Here is a 27,401-nt window from a genome sequence, read left to right as displayed (position 1 = left end):
GGATTAGATCTCAGTTCTTAGAGTAAAGCTCACAGTGTAGGATTTAAGTAAGAAAACCTGTTGTGACCTAGCATTTTTGCAGCAAAAACACCTCATAGCACAATTTGTTCAGGTATTATAATTACTGATAGTTATAATAATGAAGGTAAGGCAGAAACATGACTTTGAAGTACCTTTTGAATGTCTGACATTGTTTTCGGATTATGTATAATTTACTTAAGCTCTTTAGAAACTGATAACATACAGAACTTAAAAAGTATTTGGTTAAATAAAATATGTAATCCTTGATTATGTCAGAAAAGAGAGGCTTTGGCATGTTAAAGAGAAAATCTATCGGGTTGGTGGACTAAGTTTGGTGTCAAGATCACATTATCTTACATATTATTCCAGAGTCTTTAGATTGGTGGCTTGTGGAAAGATTCATTTTATCATGAGCTTTATATAAAACAGGACTCGGGCTTTGGTGGCTAACCTGCCCTCTATGGATGGAATTTTCGCTTTCCACAAGAGACCCCTACTGCTGTTACCGCACCCTTGTGAAAATGTTTCCTTAAAGGGAGTTGCAGTTTTGGCTCATTATCTCACTGCCTCCTCAGGAAGTCAAGTGCAGAATTTCAGGGGACGTTGGTATCCAGTAGCATCTGTACCTCTGTTCAGTATGAACATAGTAATTGTGATGATGCATGTAAAAGACACTCCTGTCCCTCCCCTGGTGGCTGAGCTGATTCTTCAGCACATTTTGGGAGGGACGGGATTACACAGAATGATGACTTCCAGTGGATACAGACCTGCTCAGCTCAGCAACTGGCAGGGGTCCAGAAGTGTGAGACTTTGCCCCTTGAGGTTTAGTGCAGGGCAAAGATATCTCCAGGTAGGTACCTGCCAAATGGAGCTGCACACCTTTATGCCAGTCAGTCACAATCTTCAAATCGGTTACTTTGTCCACGTGGGATGCCATAAGATGTGACAGTCCCTGTTCTTCATTCCTGATTCTAAAATACGATTTTGAAGCTGTTACATATTATAAAGAATGACAAGCAGCAGTTAATATATTTAGTAAACCCAGTTTATTTACATAATACATGTTTTGCCATGCAGCTTACTGAATTGCACTCAGTGTCATAACAAAAAAGACAAGCACTATCTTTTGAAAATGGCTTTATATAGAAAGATAATTGCCTCAAATTAGTTAACTACAACCTTATAAATCACTAAAGACAATTTAAAACAGCCATAGATAATTTTAAATGTACTTGTAAAGTCTGTAGGTAAAGAGCTTTTATACTTTACACAATGTAAAATTAAAACCAGCCTTTTAGTATGGTAGCTGAATCGTGTACTTTTAATCTTACTTTAATAAATCTATAAAAACAAAAATAACTTAAATATACATTATTACAAGGCTCAGATTTGGAGGCAATTTTTAAATAGTTATTCTTGAATGTTAACAATGTCTTAAAAATTTTGCCAGTAGTGATATGCACACAGTAGGTGGTCAATAAATGCTGACATACAGAAGTGTTTATAGTTGACAGCAATGCACAATCATTCATTCCCTACTTTATAATAAATATAGAAAAGATGAAAATGAGAGAGAATAGCTTTCTTACAATATTTAACATTTTCATAAAAAGATGAAAGGTTTACATGGTATACTTCTCCCTAGTCAGATCTGTATGCCTTTTAAATGGAACAAAAAAAAAAACAAAACAAAAAAAACCACAAAAACCAAGAAAAACAACAAACAAGTTTCTTTTTATCCTGAATTCAGACGGCAAGGATTAAATAATTCATACACTATAACAAAAAGCCAGAAATATTTTGAGAAGACTTTCTAGGAAAAGTAGTATCAGGCCTAAAAACTAGACTTTTTATTTCTAAGTGTTAACTACTCAGTGTATTTTGTTTGGCTAAAATGGCAAAATATCTATTTAAAATCAGTACCATGTAAAGCCCTAAGAGATGTTTTAGGGAAGATGCAGCCTACTATCATTCCCACCAAAGTCCTCTTTCACGTAACACACAGACCAAATCTGCGGCCTTACAAAGTAGCCATTTTCAAAGCAGTGTGTTCATCATCATAATGGGTATAATACAGTACCCTTTGTCTAGTGGGCAGATTCTCCTTGCTGAGATACTAGCATGGGGAATTTATATTCCAAAAACACTATACTGAAAGGAAATACAAAATTTTACAGATACATAAACTGAGGCACCTTAAAGTAACTTTACATTCCTAATACCACAGGTAGCAATGTGGAAATAAGCATCACTGTCAACACTTCTCCTCATATTTGGTAATTCAAATGTTCTGAAGATACACAGTATGCAAAGCAACTCCAGTCAACCCATTAAGAAACTTGAATAATAATATATGTTCCAGTGAACATTTTTTTGTGAGTGACTGCTTTAAGGGACTTCACTTATATATGTGAAAAGAGCAAAGAACAGAAGTGTTGTATGCTAGGGGAGTGAGATCTATTTTTTAAGTATATATAATAGGTAAACTTAATGTTTCAGACCCAAATATTAGTGTTACCAATACTGTGAGTTGTCAATAAAATGCTAACATGCATAACGGAAAGACGAGATAGAACACAGGTAAACAACCATGTCATCAAATGGGGCATCAGCATGACTTTGTTCTAAGGCTTAAGGTTCGTTTCAGGGTCAAGACTGGGTCATCTAGACTCTGTGGCCTTGAAAGCAGCACCCATATAATTGGGAAACCCCATCCATCACGAAATTTAGAACTGCAAATTTAGGTGAAATTGGGCTACAGAAATTTTGGAACCAAAAACCTATAATCCACTGGCAAGAGTGCAATATTATATGGACCTAAATATTCTTCAAAATTAAAAAGCCTAAATGCTAATACCTTGGTTATTAGACCACAGAGTTTGTTGCCTGATCATATAATCAGTTTTTAATGTGATTCTTATCTGATGGAAAATGATGCAAGTTCTTTTCTTCTTCTTAAAGCCTCTCTCAAAGGAGGAAAGGATTAAAGTTTTTATTCTAGCAAACCAAAAAATACAATGTTCCTAAGGAGAAGAGAGACTGTAGCGAAAGGATTTCATATCTTTAAGTGCCAGTTTCTCACAAACCATGTTTAAAGGCTAATGAATTATTCAAAACCACTCTCTAGCTTACATTAAGCATAGGCTATTGCAACCTTCGCCTTGATTAGGCACTTAAAACTTGATCAACTACTGTAAATATCTTCCAATAAAGGAATCACACAGGATGACTCCATTTATAATGGAGGTGAGCCCTTCCTAAGCAAATTAAGCTGGTGTTAAGTAAAACAAACACTATTTCTATACTGGTTTCACATTCATTGTTACTCAGATGTATCTTAAAATGCCAACTAATTTTCACTTTCTGTACAAGCAGCAAAATTAGTAGTTTTAAGGGGCATAAAGCAGGTTATTATTACAGATCCCCAAGTATATTTTTCCATTTTTATAAAGTATTACTCATGATATATTAAATAGGAGGAAAAAGGAAAACGTGAATCTTAGAAATAGTGGGGTATACAACTCCCCATTACATATTGCTTAATAACTGAATACAGCAGGTGGCCATACCTGAATTCACAAATGTGAAACATAGTCAGGGCAAGGCTTGCTATGTCTGTACTGCATGACATACACTGTTGACTGATGCCACCAATATAACATCACCACTGCAAGGATATGCCATATTTGGTGGCTTGATCCGAGGTAGTTTAGTTGTCCTAGAAGGGAAGGAAGAGAAAAAAGAACATTGATTGTGTTATTTTGATATTAAAGTCAGTGTATATTCCTATGTTTGGCCATCCTAGAGTACCTGGAGAGTAATTCAACCCCAGCTATTTTGGTCTAATTTAAGGACATTGGTGAATTTTGGAAATACTATTCCAAGTGTGTTTTCAAAATCTAATTTGGTTAACTTCAGGAATTTGACCTTTTGTCTCCAATGTCTTATATATCTGGATATATGTGTATATATATCATGAGTGAACCTGCAAAATGTAATTAGTAATGGCTTCATTAAGTAAGGTTGATTAGTTCAAATGCAACTTAACTATTTCTCTTTGTGCTTAAAGTTTAAATTCTAAGGAGACTAATTAATTGGCATATGGGAAACTTCTTGAAAAATACCAAAATAAAATACAGAGTTATAGAAATTTATATGTAAACAGCTTTTTCTTACTCATGGTGCTTTTATGGTCATGTAATATAAATATTCTCTAACCTTACCTGTCTTATTAAGAGTAATAGTACAGTACGTAGATTTTATCTTATTTATTTATTTATTTATGTAAATGGTTAGTTTTGAGAGAGTGCAAGTTGGGGGGCGGCGTGCAGAGAGGAGGACTGAGGATGTGAAGTGGGGCTCTGCATGTCTGACAGCTGTGAACCTGATGTGGGGCTTGAACTCATGAACCCTGAGATCATGACCTGAGCCAAAGTTGGATGGTCAACTGACTGAGCCACCCAGGTGCCCCAGTATGTAGATTTAAAAGTTTAAGTCCACATAATCTTTTCCATAGGGGTTCCTAGCCTTTTTTTGGTGCCACAGAATACTTTGACAGTCTAATGAAGCTCCTAGACTCATTTTTAAAAGCACAAAATACAGAGGATTACAAAGAAAATGATCACACTGTAGTAAAAGTTTGCAGATCCACGTAAGTCTGTGCACGGATATCTTTGGTGATCTCTGGACCCCATCAAATATCATTGTGAGTTCATATATTAAAAAAATGTAACTGAGCTGAAAGCAACTTCTTAGGTATAAATGTTTTTATTTCACAGTATTCACCCACCATCTCACCACCACTGCACATGTTTCTCTTTCTCTCTTTAAAGTTTATTTATTTTGAAAGAGGGAGGGAGGGAGCATGTGCATGAGTGGGGTTGGGGTCAGAGAGAAGGAGAGAAAGAATCCCAAGCAGGCTCTGTACTCGCAAGATGCGGGGCTTGAACCCATGAACCATGAGATCATGACCTGAGCTGAAACCAAGAGTTGGACACTTAACTGACTGAGCCAGCCAGGCACCCCGCACATGTTTCTCTTTAGGTCAAAAATGGGGACTGGCCGGCCAGCCAAGGTTTCTAAGCCATTCATTCCTGAACATCTGACACTATCACTTATATCTGTAAGACTTTTTGTCTTGTACGGTCTCCATATCTCCCCACTCCACTGTGCCTGTACTCAATCACACATTCAGCTACGTGGGGCACATTTTATGTCAAGCTCATCACCTTTTATAGGTGTCCTATGTTAGGCAACTGGGAACTTTGGATATGAATATTTTAAGGCATAAAAACAGTATGGCCATAATTATGAAGTACAGAAAAGTTTCATCATTCAATTTTCTACATGTACTTGTGATGAAGAAATTAGTAAAATAATTATTAATAAGGCTATATAAAAATGTATTTTGCCACAACTGTTTTCTGAGGAAAATTCTGGCATGAAGGTGATCTTCAATTAAGGGACACATCCTGGTTATGTTCCTAAATCCCAAAGTTTACACTCAGGTTCTTTGTACTTTACTCTTATTTAAAGCTCAGTGGTGAAAAACCAAGTGCACAGAAGAATGCCTGAGGGTCTGTGATCTATTCATTCTCTAGATCAGGGTTTCTCATCCTTTCTTCTTCCCAACACACATCATAAGTGCCATAATCCTATCTTCAGTTCACTGTGGAAGAGATTCTTCACCCAGGAAGAAGGAGGGACAAGTTTGCAGTTTGAATTTGAACCACACGCCTACTTCTAGGTCCCCAAACCGAAGAATCACTGCTCTGTATACTTTGTTATTCTCGACTCAAGCCAAAGGTCACCTGGACTGCATCGTTCTGTGCCTTACTAACCCACAGTTTTCACTTCTGGGACTCGGGTGGAGGGGCGTCATCACAGTAACAACTGCTAACCTGTCCTGGTGCTTACATCTTGTGAAGAAACCTGCTAACTGGTTCATGTACATTTTTGCACGTAATCCTCATAATAACCCCATGAGGGAAAGTATTATCTCCATGCTCAGCTAAGGAAACGAGCTGAAAAAGTGAAGGAACTTATTTAGCTCATGCAGCTAGTAAGTGGGCAATATACATTTGAACCCAAGAAGTCTGACTCCAGAGCTAAAGCTCCTGAACAAGAAATACATGTTTTGGAGAACATTATTCATTCTACCTAGTGTCCTCTTAGTTATTTTCTATCAAAGGTCTTTTTCTCTGGACTGAAGGATCAGGGAAATCTATCCTCCTATTGAGTCACTAGCTTGTGTATATTTGGGGACGTGAAGACCCTTAACTTATATTATTTGTACTGAGTTTAGGAAGCTGAATGGCAGATTGGTGATCTGTATCTATTTTTAGAACCTCATGACGGATATATGATGAAGTGGTCCTAACCCTGGCTTCTTTTCATTATTGTCTTATTTTCCCTATCTCTTTTCTTTTGATTTTATCGATCTCTGCATATATAAGTTATTTTTTAAGAATGAGTTGCTATATAAAGAAGTCATTGGTAACTGATAATTAGTACTTAACAAAATAAACAGTGGTTGGGGGTCAGAAGACTCTCAGCTTTGTCACCAGCTCATGAATGTGAAATGGTGGTGACCTCATCTACTATACTCAACTCGTGGTGAGGAGAAAAGGATGTCTATGGGAGCCCCTTGAAAGTTAAAGGTTTAGACAACACTGGATAATAGGAGAGCCATTCTATAACCAATAATATTGAAATAATTTTTGATACTCTGACACATATACCTCCACCATATATTCAGAATAAAGTCACAGAAAGCACTATAAAAGTATTACTTACCTGGAAAGTACCGTTCGGGAACTTTGGAAACGTAGAACAGAAAAGCAAGAAGAGCAATCACATACATCACAATTACACGGGGTGCAAAATCCTGAAAAGCAAAACAGTTTTTCACAGATCTTGGTACTGTGACTGACTTCCCAATTTACTGTGAATCTAATTCATAGATTAGGTACAACTGATAGGCAGTATTTAAGCCCGTTAAATCTAAATTGCTTTTGAAGACAGTCTCCAATAATAGAAAACTTGTTCTCAGTACTGTAGAAAACAGCCCACAGGAGTGGAAGAGAGAGTGCCCTAAAGGTTAGGGTACCAAAGGAGCCAGGGCTTGGACATGGCTGAAGGTCTGAAGGACACCCAGCTCCATTTACAACATGGATGCCTGGGTGGAGCCCACGTGGGGAATGGAGGTGCCAGCTGAATAAGCAAACACCTGAAGACCAGGGACTTATGCTAGAAAAGACTGCAGAGGTTTGGCCGAACACTGAAACCTGTCTCACCATCCCAGATAAATGGTCCTCTTGAATACCACTGTACGAAGCAGGCCATCTCTCAGCTCTATTGGAAAGCTTTTCCTTGCCCTCAGAAAATTAGCCAGCTATAATTTATATATATTGTTTTCAATTCTGGTTGTAAACTTAATATCCCAAGAAGACACAAAAAATAAAATAAAGACAAAATTACGTCTCTCTACAAATATTTGAGAATTATCATGGCCCTCCAGAAAACCTACATTCTTGGACTAATGAACATGAGATTTCTCATTCTAGAACACAATTGCACCCTATCCCCAGGATTAACCCTTCTGGAACTTTTCATTTTTGGTTAAGTCTCTCAATCTTTCTTCATCTTTTTACTTATTTATTTTTAAATTTTATTTTAGAGAAAGAGTGTGTGTGAGTGGGGGTGGGGGAGAGCGAGTGAGTGAGAGACAGAGAGTGAGGGAGAGAGAGGGAGGGAATCTTAGGCAGGCTCCAGGCTCAGTGTGGAGCCTGACGCATGGCTTGATCCCATGACCCTGGTACCATAACTTGAGACAAAATCGAGTCAATCTCAACCAACTGAGCCACCCAGGTACACCTCCCCATCTTTTTAAAAGTACAGCTATTTGGAAAATTCCTCTGGAAGTCTCTCTTCTTCACCGGAATGACCTGTGATCATATCAGATTTCCAACTTTCAGAGCCCCTGTTTTCCTAAACCATATTTTAAGATTTCTGAACACAGGATAGTTCCCGTATTTTTCTGAATTTCTCAAAAATTCACTGGATCAAGAGGTCTGGTTCTCTTTGTCATTATAAGATTAAAAAGGATGTGGTTACTTCATCCCAAAATTTGGCTCCTTCTATGTCAATAACCAGTTATCATTTCTGGTTAGAATTAAATCTAGAGTTGCATTTCACCATTGTTTTCTTTAACTTATTTATAGGGAATTAAAGCTGTCAGAGAAGTGATGTTTTCATAGATATCAGGATCACTGAAGTTCCTCATCACTACTATCTTGCTTTTCTCCTAAATTCCTAATCTTATGAAGAAAACATCACCTTTATTCTCACGTTGGCAAAGTGGGCAGATATATGACTCGATTTGCTATATCACAAGAACTTTTTCTTCCTTCCTTTCCTTTCTTTCCAGTTTTATACCCAAATGCTTTCTACCGTGCTGTTGCCAAATTCATGCAAGTACATGTAAGCTTATTATCAGTTCTCTTGTCTTCTAAAAAAATGATTCTTTTGAATAAAACCTGCATTTAAATCCCCATATTTCAGACAAAGGTCTCACTGCAACGAGTATATATGATTTCTGCTAGATTTCCTGGCATATTAACTGATGTTAAAAATTCTTAATTTTACTCTCTAACACATATTTAAGGCATTTTTATATGGATCTCTGAGATCTTAAGTCTTCTTTCTTTTTCTTTTTTAATTTTTTATATGTCTTTATTATTTTATTTTAAGAGACAGAGACAGAGGGTGAGCAGGGCAGGGGCAGAGAGAGAGGGAGACAGAATCTGAAGCAGGATCCAGGCTCTGAGCTGTCAGCACAGAGCATTATGTGGGGCTCGAACCATGGACTGGGGGATCATGACCTGAGCTGAAGTCAGACGTTTAACTGACTGAGCCACCCAGGCACCCCTTAAGTCTTATTTCTAATCTCAAGAATACTGAGGAGTTCTCACTGAGCCACTTCTTTAATGCACTCTGACTTGACCCATAATACCCAACTCTTATAGCTCTTCTTTTGTTCTCAGTATAATTTCCCTGATAGGTGGGACATGATCAAATCTTTATCACTGGTCTCTAACTCTGACCTAAATTCCAATCCCATCTCCACCTTTACATTTCACTGGTGCCTCAACTCAACAGGTCCAAGGAAACATCTTTCCCAGCTCCTTCTCCTCCACAAAAATCAATCAGTTCCTCCTAGTTCCATACTTGTGTTATCACTGGCGTTATCCCTGCCCTAGCTGACAAAGTCGGACACTTGGAAGTCCTCCACTGATGAGGACTTGGATATTTACACACTCAAGGAGAGTGACGAATATATCATTTCACAGAAAGATATCTCAGAAAAAAGTGGCAGTTACACTTCTTTATCCTGCACGGCAGGCTTCTCTGTATAGATGTGAAAATTATGGCATCAATATGCAATTATAAATATTTTCTCAAATGATAGAGACCCACGCACCTGGCCTGACTGCAGTACTTTACCAAAAATGAATAAAACTGAAAGGACCAAAAAAGAAAAAAGGAAGCCTAATGACTACACTCAACCTACCTGTACAATAGGAGCACCGATTCCTCCATTGAGCCAAACCCAGTGAAGAGTCGGGATCACCCCGTACCCCGAAACAGAACAGAAGATGGCAGAACGGAGCCTCTGCCACTGCTGCGTGAGGTAATTCGGATGGATCTGTGCGAAGAACACGGCCAGGATCATGGCAAGCACTGTGATCAAGTACACTTGACGCCAGTACTGGAAGGAAATAAAACTCATTGTTACACAGATAAGAGAAGGACAAGAGTAATTCTGGCTTTTACCTCACATGTTCCAAACTTACTTATGTAGTTTTTTAAATTTCTAAACATGATTAATTTCTTTCCTTAAAACACTGCATGTTCCATACAACTGTTAGGCTTCTTAGGATGACAAACCAAATTCCAAAGTGACCTGGTAGAAACCACACTTATTCATACAAGAGTATTTTCTGAGTACCTATTATATGCCAGAGATGATTTCAGTCCTGTAGAAACAAAGCTGACTATGACATTGACTCTCCCAGTGGGTGAGCTCATAGACTATGGGAGGGGCAGACATAATGAAATGATTATAATCCAATAATAAGAGCTGTGAACAGAATGTTGCAGAGACACAGAGGAGGGGCAACTGCTACCTGGAGTAGCTAATAAGTGCTTCAGAGCGAAGAGGATATCTAGGCAGGGTCTGGAGGAATCTATATGATTTTGTGGGAAGAGGGAGTCCTCACGGAAAAGGAACAGGGCATACAGTGGAAGGTTTTGAGAAGGAACGCTGAAGGGCAGCGTACCATGAGTCTAAGTATTTGGAACTGTACCATGTTGGCACTGGGGGAATAGCAGGGTTCTTAAAAAGATTACGGGCTTGCTTTTCAAAATGACTTATTAGAAATATAACTCTGACATCAATGTGAAAAACAAAGAGGTGATGGGAAGCCAGCAAGAATATCAGTTCAAATAACTGATTCAAAGAGAGAACAGGGGCTTGGACCCTTGTTGAACAAAGAAGACAGATGTAAGCAGCAGATTCAGGAGACTTTTAAAAAATAAACTAAAATCTTAATGGCTGATTTGATATGTGAGAAGGCAGTATAAGATGGCTCAACTGTTTCCAGTATGGAAGGCCATGCAACTGGCTTCTACTAATGCAACAAATAAGCAAAGATGAGCCAGATGTGTGTGTGTGTAGAATGGGAAAGCATGAGACAACGTTCATTTTAATTTTTTTAATGTTGATTTATTTTTGATAGAGAGAGAGTGCAAGAAGGGAAGGGGCAGAGAGAGAGGGAGACACAGAATCTGAAGCAGGTTCCAGGCTCTGAGCTGTCAGCATAAGAGCCTGATGCAGGGCTCGAACTCAAGAACCGCAAGATCATGACCTAAGCCAAATTCAGATACTTAACTGACTGAACTGCCTAGAAACCCCAAAACAGTGTTCATTTTAAAATATCTTAAGTCTGAAGGGCTTACAGAATACTTAGGTATCGAAATGAGCAGTTGAAAGCTCAAACGTTAGCATCACATTGAATAGAGTTTCCAGCCGGGCTTCAAGGCCTCCTCTGGGGCTACAAGCCCCCTGAGATCACACGTCAAATGGTTTGGTTAGTCTGTGCCCAAGTGTACATTCCCCTGGGCGGAGCGTCCAGGGTTTTCAGCTGCGTTCTCAAAGTGGCCTGCGTTCCTTAAAAGATAAAGACTGCCAGACCAACTGGATACTTGGAAATGACACTGTTTTGTTTAAATAATCATTAGTTCCAGTGGTTGTCTTTCCCTTGGACTTATAGCTTTTCTGAAAAGAGATGCACAAAGTGTCTCACTAATCTCCTGGATTATCAAGTATGTTTAGGAAAAGGTAAACAGAAAATAGGTTTCAGAGAAAGAAAGAAGGTAAGTAAAATAATTCAAATATTACATAACTGCAATCACAAGATGCCAGTTATCAGCTTATTCCCTCAAATTTTCTACAAGATGTAAACAGTTTCATGCAAAATCAGTAAGTGACAGCTGAGCAGATATGAATAGTTTACTCAAATCAAATCAATTTACAAGGTTAACTGCATATATTAATATATGCTTACATTCCAACAATGATTAGGCCTGAAAAGCAGTGGCTCCTACAATGAATAATTCCCTTACTGCAAACCAAATTTATGATTTTTCTCTTTGCTAGTTTCACACTTCAGCTTTACCGGCAGGCATCTCTGTTACTGCATAGAGACAAAGGTCCTACTTAAGAATTCCTGAGTCAGTGGAATCCTAAGCTGTAACCAATCCGCTCAGTAAGTGACGGCTGGGGAGTCTGGCTTGGAGCACCTGCCACATGTGGAGGGCTTGTGGAGAGGACAGGCTCTAGTCCCTGTGGAGAGGGCTAGGGGTGCCTAGTAAGTGAACTGCCCCTGAGCAGCTATGTCCTGGCTCTGAGAGGAAGAAACTGAAGTACAAAAGAAAAAGAAAAGAGTAAGGCAGGGGAGTAGGACTTTCTGAGTGGAAAGGCCTGAGAGGTACCGGGCCCAGGGGAAGGTTCAGTTTGCTGCCTCAACTGGGACATGAGGTGATGAGGTAGAGCGTTATATTCCACAGTTTGGCAGCCCAATATTTTCAGCTCAGGTGCTATGTAATCTGATAGCAGGGCTTCAAATAGTGCTTTGCACAAAGACACAACTGACATCAGAGTCAGAAGGTAGAGTTGATCTAGAACTCCGAAAAGATACATATTTGTTAGTTACCTCCTAGCTGGTCTGTCTCTACGCCTACCTCCAAATGTAAGACAAAAGAAAGGAAGACATATTTCTTATGAAGAACTGGGTCAACACACTCACAGACAAACCCCTTATTTTTTTCACTGAGAGACGAGTAAAGCATCAGAGAAAATGGAAAGCAGCAGCCAGCTTCCTAATTTTATCAAGTGCTAACTTTAACTTCAGCTCTATAGACACAAAAATAAAAGATATGTAATGTGCATCTGAGGAATCACGTAGCTATATGGATTTAGTGGAAACATAACTTTTAGTTTCAAGAAAATTGGTTTACATTAGTTTTAAGAAAATATCTTTAAATATATATTTCAGTGGAAAATTAGTAGAATGAGTACGGAACTGATAATAGATATTAGAGATCACAGGATTCTTCTGAAAAATGAGTTTATATATACACAAGACTCTTCTGTTTCTTCTATAATTATGTGTTTATTCAGAAGTTCAAAGGAAACATTCATGGCAATAAAACACAAGACCTACATGAAAAGTAGAATATAAAATGTTTTAAGTTACTTACGTTATTACAATAAAAAGCATAAAATACACCGGAGACATAGCAGCCCAGTATTCCAATAGAAATTCCTGCATAATCTAGTGCCATCCATCTTCGACAGGTTTTTTCTGATCGATGGCAGGAAAAAAGATGATAGCCCACAGAGCAAAGCATACAGACCTACGGAAAATAAAACAAATCTTAGCAAAGCTAAACAACAAGAAATTAAAGCAACTCCGGCATGGCATTCAGTTTCCTTTTTAAAAAGTGTCCAAAATAGAAGTAATCCATGTCCTTAAAGAAACAGGCAAAGAACACAAAATTGTATGATGTAAAAACATAAGCTCTGTCCACTTAATCTATTCCCCAGTATTCGTCCCGGTAACATTTGTTATGTGTCCTTCTAGATATCTTCAAAGAATGTATTGAACACATACGATAAACAAGTCCAGACACATATGATATATACTTTTTAAAGTTAATCAAATAGAATCAAAATATACGTTCTGTACTGCAATTTTGGTTTCTTCACTTAAGACTTTCCATGTCTGTTTAAGATTTTATTGTATAGAGTTTATTTTTGGGTTGAGTTAAACACAGTTTTGTTGTGTCCAAGAAAAAATAATTGACTTCGTATGTAGCCATATTGAGAGCAAAGCTAATCTGATTCAAGCAGCTGCTCTGAAGATTGATAAGGTTGTTACGGTTGAACTCCCTCCAGCCATTAAATACCTGCTGTGTATCATGCACTGGGGATACAAGGATGAGACCTCTATTCTCTGAGAGCTTTTTCTGAAACGAGTGAACAAACAGAAGTGATATCAGAAGTCATATAGGAAAAGTCAGTGCACTGACCTTGTGGGTGTATGTGTGCGTTTGGTGGGTGAAATGGTAGAGAAAAGAGCTTCACAGAAGGGATGCCACTTGTGCTAGATCTTAAAAGGTTGTTCTGGCACTCATCAAGAATATAAATAAAGGTGCCCACATGTTTATTGGAGGATCAACAGGAAAAGCAACATATTGATAACACAAAACCATTAAAAAGTGTCATGTGGCTCTCTCGTAACACAATTATGACAAGTCCTACACACCAAAGAGTTTTAACATCAACATTATGGGCTAGGTGTGATACTACTGAAGAGTTTAAGTCTAGCCTCACAGAAGGGCTAAGATGGAAGGTTCTAAGAGTAGTCCTGGAGGTCAATGGCAAGAGCCTACCCTAAGCCAGTGACTGTGGGTGTGCCAAAAATGGCACACATAAATTATATGAAGTAGGTCAAATTGATAAATACTTTGTAAGCAACTGCTAAGGCAGACAAATGGTCAGCAAGCTATTCCAGAATCTGGTCATTAAACAAACCTAGTCAGGCACCATAGCTTCGATATCATTATTTAAAACAGCGTACCTGGCCACAATGTCATTTCTTCATCCATAGTCTAAAATCTTCATCAGTCTGTGGCTTTAGCTACTAAGTCACAAGTCAGAGTTCACTGACCCAATTAAATACAATTCTAAGAAGCCTGGTTATTTATTTTCTCAATTACCCTTGAGATTAAACACAATAAATCCAGAGAATACCAAGGTATATGTTCTCATTGACAAGGGGAGATCTCATCGTCACAATGCCGAGTGACACAAAACAGCAAGCAGAGATGATTATAGCTCAGAATTAGGTAGACAGCTAGGCAGGCCGGCGGGAGGCAGCTATGCATACACAAAGGTCTGGGGGAATTTAACCAAAAGTTCAAGTGTGGTTACCTCTGGGAAGTAGAATTTCAAATGGCTTTTACTTTCTGCCATACACTGTTTTGTTTGTTTGAACTCCTACATGAATATATTTTATAGCAATAGTAAGGAACAATAAAGCTAATTTTCACTGTAAAAAGGAAAATAAAGAGAAAAATTATACTTATCAAAAGGAAAGTTGAATATAGAGTGTTAGTAGAGAACACTTTTTAAAAAGTAAATCTATACGTAGTACATTGTGTTTTAAAAGAAACGTGTTACTAGAGTTCCTTAAAAAGAAAAACTGACTAAAAAATTATCTGGCAAATGGAGTATGGTTTCAGTTTTCTGGAAACTCCTTCTGCAGAATCTCTCTCTCCATCAAGGCAGACAGAAAATCAGAGTGTGACATCCTATATCTAATCTCCTTGGCACGATCACCAAATACTTCAGGATCTGGCTTCTTCCTCTCCAGCCTCATCTTTCTCCATTCTCCTATGATCCAACCAGAAAGGCCAACACCTACAAGTCTAGAAACTGCTGAACTGTCTCTTGCTTCTGGGACTTTACAAGAGCTATTTTTTTTTTCTGCTGAAATGCCCTGCCTCACTCCCTTCTGCCCTCCTACCTAGGTGACTTGATCTTTATGACAGGTTGGTTTTGTTCAGCAGTGTATTCCCGATGCCTAGCTTAGTGACTCGTTCTAGATAGGAGGCATTCAAAAAATCTTTGTGGTGGTGCCTGGGTGGCTCAGTCGGTTAAGCGTCTGGCTTCGGCTCAGGTCGTGATCTCATGGTTCATGGGTTTGAGCCCCGTGTTGGGCTCTGTGCTGATAGCTTGGAGCCTGGAGCCTGTTTCAGATTCTGTGTCTCCTTCTCTCTCTGACCCTCCCCTGCTCATGCTGTCTCTGTCTCTCAAAAATAAATAAAAAACATGAAAAAATTTTAAAAAATTAAAAAATATTTGTGGAACTGAATGTAAATGAACTGAATCTGGGAAAGGCACTGCTAGATTCTACTCTTCCCTAGGACAGAAGGACCTCTGGGAAAGTTCAAAGTCCTTGAAATTATGTCCTACTATTCTACATTCATAATGTTTTCTGATCTGGTTGGTAGGAAAGCACTGAGCATATACGATGGTAGAAGTGAAAAAGAAAAAAATGTTATGTCTTTTAAAAATTAAATGTAAATGAATCCTTGTGGTTTACCATACTGCCTGTCGACTATAAGAATTGGGAAAAATTGAGCAAGTTATAAATTTAATTTCATAAAAATAAAAATAACAGAAATGGTAATTTTCAGTACGGAAGAGGTACTGCTTTTAGCTGTCATTAGCAATGTACAGTAAGATCACTGCAGAGAGATGGGCACCCATCTACACTGTTGGTGGGAATGTAAACTGGTGCAGCCACTCTGGAAAACAGTGTGGAGGTTCCTCAAAAAACTATCCATAGAACTCCCTTATGACCCAGCAATAGCCCTGCTAGGGATTTACCCAAGGGATACAGAAATGATGATGCATAGGAGCACATGTACCCCAATGTTCATAGCAGCAATGTCAACAATAGCCAAATCATGGAGAGAGCCTAAATGTCCATCACCTGATGAGTGGATCAAGAAGATGTGGTATATATATATAGAATGGAGTACTACATGGCAATGAGAAAGAATGAAATATGCCCGTTTGTAGGAAAGTGGATGGACCTTGAGGGTGTCATGCTAAGCGAAATAAGTCAGGCAGAGAAGGACAGATACCATATGTTTGCACTCATAGGTCTAACAGGAGAACAGGAGACCATGGGAAGGGGAAAGGGGGGAAAAGAGTTGTGGAGAGGGAGTAAGGCAAATCATGAGAAACTTTTGAATGCTGAGAACAAACTGAGGGCTAAAGAGGAAGGGGGAAGGGGGGTGATGGAGGAGGGCACTTGTGGGGAAGTGCACTGGGTGTTATATGGAAACTAACTTGGTAATAAACTAAAAAAATTTTTTTTAAAAGACAAAAAAACAAAAAACAAAAAACTAGTAGCTAGAACAGGATTTTACTGTCCTGCTGAATAACCCTGGGCAAGTGTCACTGTAACATTTTGGGTGTTTCTTCACTGGCAGTTGTTGTAATTATTTCAGCTTTTCAGCTCTGCAATGTATTGTTTTCTTGAGCCAATATGAAAATTAATATGCTTTCCCTGAACTAATGTCAGTTCTGGCTGGCTGGTGAAGGAGTACAGGGCAGACCTGGGGGTTGAGGAAAACATGTGTGATTCTCAAAGTAGATACTACCCATATAATTTACAGTAGCATATGCTTATTAAGGCATCTTAGTGTATAAAATACATTTAAAAATTTAAGTATAAAGAAATTGATTCATTTTCATTTTAAAACCAGAGATGGATTCTAAGAGATGTTTAGGCTGCCATCAGGACAAAAATCAAATCTGAGAATGAGTATACCTAAAAAAATACTTAAGGAAAAAATAAATTTCAAATAATAATAATACAAAACTACAGGTATTTTTTCCCCTCAAAGAAATTTAAAATATTATTCTAGAAACTAGGATTAGGAAAAAGGGGGAGGGGAGATGTTCCCAATGTGTTTTGATCATTTTACTCCCACGTTTTAACCGGAGTTGAGTGATGAAGGTCTGAATTAAATGACACGTCATGAAAGCAACAGCTGTGGAACTGGCTTACAGACACATTTTTCAAACAGCAGCCACAGGTGAACTGCCGGGAGTGCTGGCCTCCCGGTGCCAGAATGGAGATGACAGCTTTTTCTTTTAATTTTTATGGTTTTCTGTATTCTGCATTTTATTTAACATAAAAAATGTCAACAGGATTTTGGTCCACATTTGACTTCTTCTTTAGGATTATCTGCTTTTAAAACTATTATATGTAACCATTCAAGGAATTTTACAGATCCTTAAAGACAAATGTAAGTGCTAGGGGACTAACTAACAAATACAACAGGTACAGAGGAAGAGAAACTGAAAGTATCTGAAACCAGGCAAGCTAAAAAGACCAAAGGAAGTTAACATTAAAGCAACAGAAGAGATCACTGCCAGAAAAACAGGACGTTAAAAGAAAGAAGGTAAGGAAACAAATGCAAAATCGCAGAACTATAAATAGAAAAAAGATAGGAAATTTTCTCAAACAAGTTTTAAGCTGTAACTAGTATTTTATCTCAGCCAGAAAATAAAAGTATAGATGTTCCTGTCCTTATCTTCTTTTTTTATCCCTAATATTAAAACAGAGATGTCTAAAAAGGGAAAGAGGAAAGGAAGGAAACTTTCTTAGTCTTTAAAATCTACTGGATTTCAAGATACTTTTACCAGTAAAGTCCAAATATACTATCGTAAAAAATTTTTGGTGCTTATATTATAAAAATGAATAAACTAACCTATATGCTATGTTGGGGCTCTGTAAAGCAAGTGGTGGGCGTGAAGTAAGATCACTTGCCCACGCTTGTCTGACTAAAGTTCTCTTTACAACAGTACTGTTTGTGGAATGACTTACCTGGAAGCAGAAAAGACAAATAGAACAAATTACAAAATCTTCTCTGGACGCACTTGCCGAAGGTAACACTGATGTCATGTCATATATTCCCAGTGTAAAGAAGAGAAAGAAACCCAGCAAATGACTCCAGATGTTTACTGTTTCATTAGATAAAATAAACAAACTGGAAAACAAACAAAAATGCATTTCAGATTTATACTGGCCTGCTCACTGTCAGCATCTAAAAGATTAGGGACAGTTTGGGGGACAGTTATCTGACATTTGTCACGTTAAGCCCTTAACCCCATCTTTGCCTTTTAAATAGGATACCTCACTCTGTTTAATTAATCTTTAAAAGGACATTAAAAAATTTTTTTTTAATGTTTGTTTTTTGAAAGAGAAACAAAGTGTGAGCGGGAGAGGGCAGAGAGAGGGAGACACACAATCTGACGCAGGCTTCAGGCTCTGAGCTGTCAGCACAGAGCCCGGTGCCCGTCTTGAACTCATGAACTGTGAGATAATGACCTGAGCTGATGTCAGACATTTAATTGACTGAGCCACCCAGGTGCCCCTGTTAAAATAATCTTTAAGTTCATCCATGTCTCCACGAATCCTGACATTTTAGAGCTTTTTGGGTCCTTAGCTCTATCATATTTACCGTTTCCTTCCTCATATATGGTATTTATGTATAAATTCCATCTTGTCCTCCAGCCTATCAACTCCCTGATGGCTGGCACCATCCTTTATGACACCACTGTCCCAAGCAGAGTGCCTTGCTCAGATTAATGCTAGATGTCTACAGAAATGAACGTGCAGATTAAAACTGGATGTTAGCTGGCATACTTTCATGTTCTAAAGCAGGTATCTTTGCTAAGTATAAGGTTAGGCACAAACTTAAAATACCTTTCTAGTACTCATCAAATACAAATGCAAAGTTAAACAGACTCAAGAGAAGCAGAATAAATACAAACTGTACCACTGGAAATGTCCTGTAAGATGGGCATGTTGGGAGTAGTGCTGGGGTAACTCAGTCAGTTGAGCGTCCAACTCTTGATTTCAGCTCAGGTCATGATCTCACAATTTGTGAGATCGAGCCCCAGGCTGGCCTCTGTGCTAACAGCACAGAGCTCTCTGCCCCTCCCCAGCTTGCCTGCACACATTTGTGCTCTCTCCCTCCCCCTCTCTCAAAATAAATAAATAACAGCTAAAAAAAAAAAAGAGATAGGCATGCTGGAACAATTTTGCTGTGGCTGTTTGAAACCAAACTAGGTCACAGGTGGCACGATTTCTCCTTTTTTAGGAACAATGGTTACTTTTAATATCAATACTATTGGCTCACTAAACGCCCTAACTAAATGCCTAACTGCTTTGAGTATTAGTTTTGACCACATGGGGTGGTGTAGAGTGCCCATGCTAACCATGAGTCAGGGGGGTCACTGCTCCTGCATCCTAACCCTCAGCCACAAATCAGCTCTGTGATCATGAGCAAGTTATTTAACCTCTCTGGTGTCAGTTTCTTCCACTATATAACAAGGGAGCTGGATTAAATGCTCCTGTAAATCCCTTCCAGCTCCTTAATTTTGTGAATTGTTTCTTCAGCTGTGAATAGAACTCATCTGATTATTCATTGAAAGGTGACATCATGCCTAATGATTAAAAATCTCTTATTTTCCTCTTGCAAAATCTAATCTTTTTAAGATCTTTGACCATTACTGGTTCAGAATCCTTATAAACAAGCATTAATGTAGACCTGCAACATATTGAATTGGTAGGAATCACCATTGTTCTCATTTTCACACATCATAAACATAACAGGGTCTCACACTATCAATTATCTATCCAGAATAAAGTAAATCTTGTTACCATGAATTTCAGGCTTTACCCTGTAGAAGCAACAAGTATAAAGACTACTTATATTGGGGCGGGGGTAAGGATGCAGGAATGTGAAGAACACCTCTAACTACATAACCATTCTGAAGGTCAATACTCTGTTCTGCCTACTGCCTCAGAAGGTTTCCCTTGTGACACCCACTACACCCTGATTTACTGACTGAGAGGCACTACCTTGGGCATGCTCCTTCCAACTCACAGTGCTGGCAGAGCAGCTATGACATACAAAACCTCTCCTTACATCCAAAATCTGTTCTGGTCACTCTGAACCCCTAGAAGAGAGGGCAAAAGCTGAACCTGGACAAGACCAAGCTGGTGGGACGAGCACTTGGAAAAATATTTCCTGTACAGAATCGACTCTTATGCTGTGAGAAGTTAGCCCATACTTTGTTCACCTTCAAAATCAATAATCCCAATGATAACAAGTCAGTCCCCATTTACTGAGTACTTGTTAGGTGCCACACCCTGTGTAGCATTTTATACATCATCTCATTTAATCCTTGGTATTTTTTTAGAGCACACATCCTAATTACCCTCATTTTCACAAAAGGGGAAAATGACGCTGAGAGAGGTTAACCTTCGTTCAAGGTCCCACTATGGTTAAGTGGCAGATCTGGATAACCAAGTCTTTCTGACTCAACAGTCCAACGTCAAAGCACGGTATGTATTTCATTTCTCAATCCATGAGATTTGGACATCAGAATGCAGGACTATTGCTACATGGGTATAAAATACTTAAGGCAATTCACTACCTGCTCTGTCTTTGTGGACTCCACGGCCATAGCAGGGCCTACCTCTGACTTCTTGTGTAATAATTTATGCAAAGAGTTCAGTAGAGGTGGGGAGGTGGAGCAAAGTATTTAGGATTCAAACTGTGAAGGCCTGTGGGCCATCCACTGGAGTAGGGATGGGCAGTAACGTCACCTTGTGACTCTGAGTCCAAAACACCTTCAAGACAGGGCAGAAAAAACTGAGGAAAGACTATGCTGAAAAGAAGACCAAGAATCAGATGCATGCTTGCTTCCTGAGCAACTTAACAGTCTACAATGCAGAGCTGAGGTTTGTCACTACAGAATCCTAGAGCTAACCAACATCTGCGCCTTAATTCTCTTATTTTTACAAAACGTTTATTTAGTTACTTTGAGAGAGAGATGGCAGGGAAGGGGCGTAGGGAGAGAGGAGAAAGAGAGAATCCCAAGCGGACTCTGAGCTGTCGAGGCAGAGCCTGATGCAGGGCTCAATCTCAGGAACCCTGAGATCATGATCTGAGATGAAATCAGGAGTCTGCACGGTTTACTGACTGAGCCACCCAAGCAGCCCTATACCTTAATTCTCTTAAAGTGGAGTTCTGTATTTAAGTATATACAAAGTACATACTTAACACAAAGTTTTAACACAAAGCTATTCTGCTATTCTAAGAACTAGAACACTGGTTTTTCAGTTTTGGTTTTTAAAACCCAGGCTTTCAAGGGACTCATAGTTTTAAAGGTTTAGATGATGAAGAAATTCCTTTCTTAGAAATGCTTCTACTGTGCTCTATGGAGGATGGTGCCCGTTATAGGCTTCCTAGCTATAGTGCTTTTCCTACACATTGTTTTCCACACTGGTTATTATGCAATAGAGTTATTATCTCTTTAATGCGTGTCACTCAGGCCAAACCTTAGTAGTTTCATGAGAACAAGGGCCTTGTCTGCTGTTCTCTGCATGACTTAGTATAGCGCCTGGCACCTAGGAGGGGCTCCATAGTATCTGCTCAATGAATGAATCAGGATTCTCTCTCTCTCTCCCTCTATCTCCCTCCCTCTCCCTCTCTCTCTCTATGTACATACATTGTACATGGCAATGTGAACTTGTTTCCTATTATATTAATATAATTTCCTATTATATATCATGTTAGGCATTTATTTGGCCCAAAGCATCTGAGTTTCCATAGGGCTGCTCTAAAAATAAAGCTCAGGTATACAAGGGGCAAGTATCGCTTAGCCATTGTCAGTGGGGTTGATGCCAATAAGCACCAAATGGGATAAAGGACGCAGAAGCCCTCTGCAAAATGCAAAGCGTCATAGGAGAAATTGCTAGAGTGGTAATTATAATCATTGTTAACTGTCATTATTCCGTGGATCTGGCACCCGGGTGGGGGAGGAGGAAAGAACGAGAGGGGAGAGGTGGCAAAAAGGAGTGAAACGGATGGGGCAGCTAGGAAATGACGGGCACAGAGAAAAGCAAGGAAAGCAGCAGGGACCCCAGACAAAAAAGGGTGTAGGTGGGAGGAGGGGCTGCCGGCGCGCCCCCCAGGCACGCCCCGCGGAGGCGGCCAGACTGTACCTTTTGATACACAGCCTGGAGGGCAGGTAGGCCCGGTAGCCGTCGGTGATGTACGGGTTGTCCTTGAGGGACACGGGGATCTGTTCGTAGGTGTAGAGGCGGATGCCGCGGGGCACCAGGACTGGCCAGTACTGATAGCTGCCCAGCTCGATGTAGTGCGCGCTCTTCAGCAGCTTCTGATGCATCCTTCCCAGCCGCCGCGGCTCCCCGGCTGGGGAGCTCGCCCAGGCCCCGCCTCCCCGGGGAGGGGGCTTTGTCGCCGCCGCCCCCGCCCCGGAGCCCGCGAACGCAGCGCGAGGTCCTACGGCCCCACCGCTGCCCAGGCCCGGCTCCGCGCTCACACCCGGCACCGCCGATTGCGCCGCTGCTGACCGGGCGGCGTCGCAGCCTTCTCTGACGTCAGCACGCCGCGGCGGGCCCCGCCCCTCGCCTTCTTCGGGGCGGGGCTGGCTGGGCCCGGGGTGGCGGGACGTGGGGCAGGATGTGCCCCTGGGCCTGCGGGTCGGGGCCCGTCGTTCAGGCAGCTCCAGGCACGTGGGACGGAGGTGGCTGAGTTTGTCCTCACCGGTGAGAAAATTACAGAACTGTGCAGGCGAATGCGGGTGGTGTTTTCTTCAAGGGGAAAAGAAGAGTTCATTGGAAGAAAAATAAGAACCAGAGCTAACTCTTCACCGTTTACTTGATGCCTAGAACCTCACACATAGCATTAAAGGGACTCTAGAAGTTTAGGTGGCTGAAAATAGAGGAAAGCTGATGCACAGGGAACTTTTACCAAAATCGAGCATACACAAAGCTATAAAGAAACTCCCAGCACATTCCAAACACTGTAACCGTTCAGGATATGTTCTCTGACCACAAGAGAATTAAAGTAGAAATAAACAAGAAAACTAAAAATGCCCAAATGTCTGGAATTGAACAGAACACTTCTAAGTATTTCATGGGTGGATAAACAAATTAGAATGGAAATGAGAAAAATCTACTGAGCTGAATGATAAAGATGGGACAGAGCCAAACTAATGCAGTGCTTAGAGGAAAAGTTACAGCTTTCTTTGTTTCTGGCTGTGAATTATGACGCAAATGATTTTTCATAACAGCAACAGGTAGAATAGTTTTGCATCCCTATATGTAGCATCCTTAGACCGTTGTTTGGCATACAGTAATCACTTTTGTGATTCCTATTTATTTATTATTATTATTAGCTGATGTTTGAGAAACAATATGACTTAGTGATAAAGTACAGAGCTTTGAAGCCATATTACCTGGATTTGAATTTTTGTACAGCCATTTACTAGCTGTGTGCCCTTGTGTAAGTACTTAAGCTCTTTGTGCCTCAGTTTCCTTGTCGGTAAAATAGGGATAATAAACATATTTTATGTGGTGAGGATTAAATGAGTGAATCCATGTAACAGAAAAGTGCCAGGCATATTGTTAGCACCCAACAAATATTGGCCATTATTAGAATTCAAGTGAAGGTATATTAGACAAAATACATGTCTGAGAATGCCTATCACTCCCATTGATCCCTTCTGGGAAGCTCCTTCTGCATGCATTCTTGCTGGTATCACATGACACTAACTTGTGGTCCCTGCTGACTCAAAGGTGGATAAGTGATCCATGAGATGTCCTGACACAAATGTCCACACAAAAGCAATGGTAATTAGCTTGTCCAATTAGTATGATTTTGGGAATTTGACCTGGACATGTGGGAGGGAAGTCTGTAGCCAGGTATCTGAAACAGAAGTAGAAAGATGCTCAGAGATTGATCAGAGATTTAGAAGGAATCTGAGTTGTAATAACGGGTCACTAGGGTGAAGAACTAAGAATGGCAGCTGCTTTGACTCTCAACCATGTACCCAAGAAACCTGTTTTGAAATGACTTCCCTACTGACTTAAATAATTTGTAATCCATTTCAGTTTTTTCTAATTCACTCATGTGGTTTAATTTTTAAATAAGCACTCTTTGATGTCAAACACTTAAAAAAATCCAGTTATGAAACTCGAGAGAGCTCTTCCACTCAAGTAAGGCAGTGGAAGCAGGAGCAACATTGCTTTGGGGCACATCTAACATGATACGGCGAAAGGGAGAAGTCACAGTTCTGCATAGATAGCCATGGAATTTTGGCACTTTGAGGGCTCTGGCTGTTTAGTCATGCTGCTTGACAGAGAATTAAGTGGCCTGGTAGAGGAATGACATCTGGTGGGGTCTCCAGCACCTGGAGATAGGTGAGGGGTCAAGGGCAGCATGTAGCAGGAGAATTCAGTGCCATTGAAGTGACAGGATGGGGAGCTGAACTACCCAGTAAGAGATAGTGAGATAGTGAGCACCTGTGAGACGACACCTCTTGGGTTTTAAAGACACTTGTGGGGGTGGTGGTGAGGGTGTTCTCAAGGATCTGGAAGCCCTACATTCTCACACGGGCCCAAGAGAAAGGAAACGGAATTCTTACTCTTTCAGTGAATCAATCTGTATTTTATAGGCATGTGCAGTATGGGAGGGAGAACTTGGGATATGCCTTGCTTTACAGGATGATTTTCAGTGAGCTCAGATGGAGAGACATGATGGACCTGCCTGGAGTATTTGGGTGAGTGAGGTATTTTCTCCTTACCTTTCCTCCCTGCCTTTCTTCCTGTATACCCTTTTTGCATTTTACAACTCACACATACTGAGTTCCAACTACATGCCACACATTTTCCTAGACACTAATAAAACAGAGGTGAATAAGACATCTTTGGCCTGTCTCAGCAGCATTGACATTTTGACCACTTCAATGTTCTTCTCTGGACTTTTGGGACATCTCTCACCTGGATTTCTTCCTGACCTTTCTTTCAAAGGCCATCCCAAGGACCTTTGATACCTGCTATTTCTCTACCTGATCTTTAAGCCAGAGTGTTTTGCAAGATTCTTTCTTCAGTTTTTTTTTAATATTCCATTTTTATTCTGTGTATTTTCATGGCTTCAGTTACTATCTCTAAGCTCCCAAATCTGCAGTTTCTGGCCAGATCTCCCTTTTGGGCATCTGGGTTCACAAACAGAACTGGATATAGAAAACCTGAAATATTAAAAATGAACTCATTATCTTTTCTCCTAAATCTGTTTTTCATCCCATATCCAAATTCGCTCAGCATCTTAAGCATCGGAGTTCTTTCCTCCGCTGGCCCCATTTTATTAATACCTGCCTTTCTGTCCTTTCCCGTCACTTTAACCGGTTCCTTACCAGTGATGTCAGCTCCCTGCCTCACTAGGCTGGTGTGAAAAACATGAACAACAAAGAGTTCACCAATGTAACCATACCCTCTTTAATCCTATGCTTGAGTTTCTGAAGAAAATGACAAAATGACATGATTGGTATCGCTACAAATTCAGCTTGCAGTCTGTATGAAACTTCCAGTGCGACTTTGGATGTTTTCAACATCCACTGAATACCTTACGCTCCCCACCTCCCTCCTGTATCAGCAGATAAGCTCCTTCCTATTACACAGAGAAAATAACGAACAGAGAGTGGCAACTTCCTCAACATTCTGCTGTCAGCCCTCCATCTCAAAGCCCACCACAAGTTCTTTGTTTCCTTTCCATGTCTCAGTAGAAATGACCATTTTCAGCCTCCTACGTAAGGTCAACCTGCTACTTGTTTTTGTATCATTTTCCCTTTAGTATCCTTATGGATTTTGCTCTGTCAGTTACTCTTCTCTCAGATGTATCTCCAACATTCGCCTCTCTATTTTTTCTCTCCTTTTGCCACATAAACATGTTCAAGTCTCATTCATTTAAAAACAACCAAAAGAGAAAATCTCTCTTTGCCCTATGTCATTCTTTTTTTTTTCCATTCTAAACCTACAGCTCTCTCTCCTTCCATAAGTGGCCACACTTCTTGCAACTGGAGTCTACATTTATTGTTCCTGTTTCTAACTATTGTATCTTATCTCACTGCAATCTAGCTTTTGTTCTACAGCTACATTGAAGCTTCTTTTGACAGTAATGCTAACCTCAACGGCTGCTTTTTTTTTTTTAACACCTCTTAATTATAAAATAAAAATACAGGAACAAATAAACCACAAAAAAATGGACTTTGCCAGTCATACTAGTATCCCTTTCATGTACCTCATACTGTTATAGTCTTTAACCTTCCTCTAAAAGTAATGAATACCCTGAATTATAATTGCAAGGGTCACCGCCTAGTGTTGTTTGATGTTTTGTTGTTGTTGTTTTGTTTTTATCCAAGTGTGTATCCCTTGACATGGTAGTTTTAGTCTGCCCAAGTTTTTAAAACACTGTATCTTTTTAAGTCCTTTTTTAAATGTATAGATTTTCTTCCATTCCTTCATTGCTTACAATTTATCTGTGAGCGAACTCGTAAAGTTTCTCATAGTCTATATTCTGCTGTTTGTAGAATCAAATACAGTTCCATATGTCACTCTGTCCTCTTTATTTTCTGCAGATTGTAGTGAGATCCAGAGGTTTGATCATATTCCTATTTGATCCTTTCGGCAAGACTATAGGTGGTAAAGGTGTTCTTTCATCTGGTGACACATAATGTCTGGTTTCTATTCTTTCTTGATGTTACCAATCATTGATGTGCCTAAATACATTAATTCATGGTGGCTGAAAAATAGTGATAATGAAATTTTGTCATTTTGTTCCCATATGTTAACTGTAATGATTTTCATAAGGAGACACTCCTCATCTACTGTTTGGTTACCTAGTGGTTTAGTTCAGATAGGGAAAGCATGATAATTAATTCTTTTATTTCCCTAGATTTCAAGAGAGAAATTCATTCCCTGTTATCTTCACAAGGACCAACTCAATTAAAAAATTACTTTGAACTCATGAATTTAAAGACATTTGGTCATTTTCAATTCATTCGTCCTTTCTTCATTCATGCTCAAATTTTTAAATTTTTGGTCAGTGGGAGGCTCTTCAAATTGGCTCCTGAGTTCTTATGACATGGCCTTAGTTGTCTTTAATGGCTCTTTCTTTCTGGTGTGTTAAGATCCTCCTAGATCATCATGTGAATTTACTGCTCCAGATTTATAATCAATCACTTCTCCCAAAAGCCCTTAATGAGAGTTTTCAAGAGAAAACTCTGAATATGACTATTTAGAAATAGGATTTTCACACATGTAATTAGGTTTAAGGTCTCCAGATCATCCTAGATT

The 27,401-nt window shown here is 39.6% G+C and overlaps 1 protein-coding gene and 1 long non-coding RNA gene across 11 annotated transcripts in view; one reads left to right on the top strand and one right to left on the bottom strand.

Moving 5' to 3' along the window:
- Positions 1-22,626, bottom strand: part of PAQR3 (progestin and adipoQ receptor family member 3) — a 30,232-nt gene extending 7,606 nt beyond the window's left edge. For 2 of the 9 annotated variants that reach the window (XR_003910668.1, XR_003910670.1), the window contains exons 1-7: positions 22,248-22,626; positions 18,054-18,216; positions 12,844-12,999; positions 9,593-9,790; positions 6,817-6,907; positions 3,591-3,739; positions 880-992 (exon numbers count right to left, since the gene is read on the bottom strand). Coding sequence is in view for 1 of the 9 variants with exons in the window: in XM_029944381.1 (XP_029800241.1) it covers positions 3,597-3,739; positions 6,817-6,907; positions 9,593-9,790; positions 12,844-12,999; positions 18,054-18,216; positions 22,248-22,432 (936 nt within the window). In the remaining 8 variants the exon portion in view is untranslated. Of the gene's footprint in view, positions 1-21; positions 650-788; positions 1,012-1,048; positions 3,740-6,816; positions 6,908-9,592; positions 9,791-12,843; positions 13,000-18,053; positions 18,217-22,247 lie in introns of those variants that run through there. The other 7 variants (XR_003910665.1, XR_003910672.1, XR_003910667.1 and 4 more) reach the window with 7 other exon arrangements.
- Positions 22,560-27,401, top strand: part of LOC115296004 — an 81,110-nt gene continuing 76,268 nt past the window's right edge. For both annotated transcript variants that reach the window (XR_003910676.1, XR_003910677.1), the window contains exons 1-2: positions 22,560-22,814; positions 24,773-24,829. This is a non-coding gene — a long non-coding RNA (uncharacterized LOC115296004). The remainder of the gene's footprint in view (positions 22,815-24,772; positions 24,830-27,401) is intronic.

This window comes from Suricata suricatta, chromosome 1, assembly GCF_006229205.1.
Source record: "Suricata suricatta isolate VVHF042 chromosome 1, meerkat_22Aug2017_6uvM2_HiC, whole genome shotgun sequence".
Classification (NCBI taxonomy): Eukaryota; Metazoa; Chordata; class Mammalia; order Carnivora; family Herpestidae; genus Suricata; species Suricata suricatta.
This window is presented reverse-complemented; position numbering and strand designations above follow the sequence as displayed.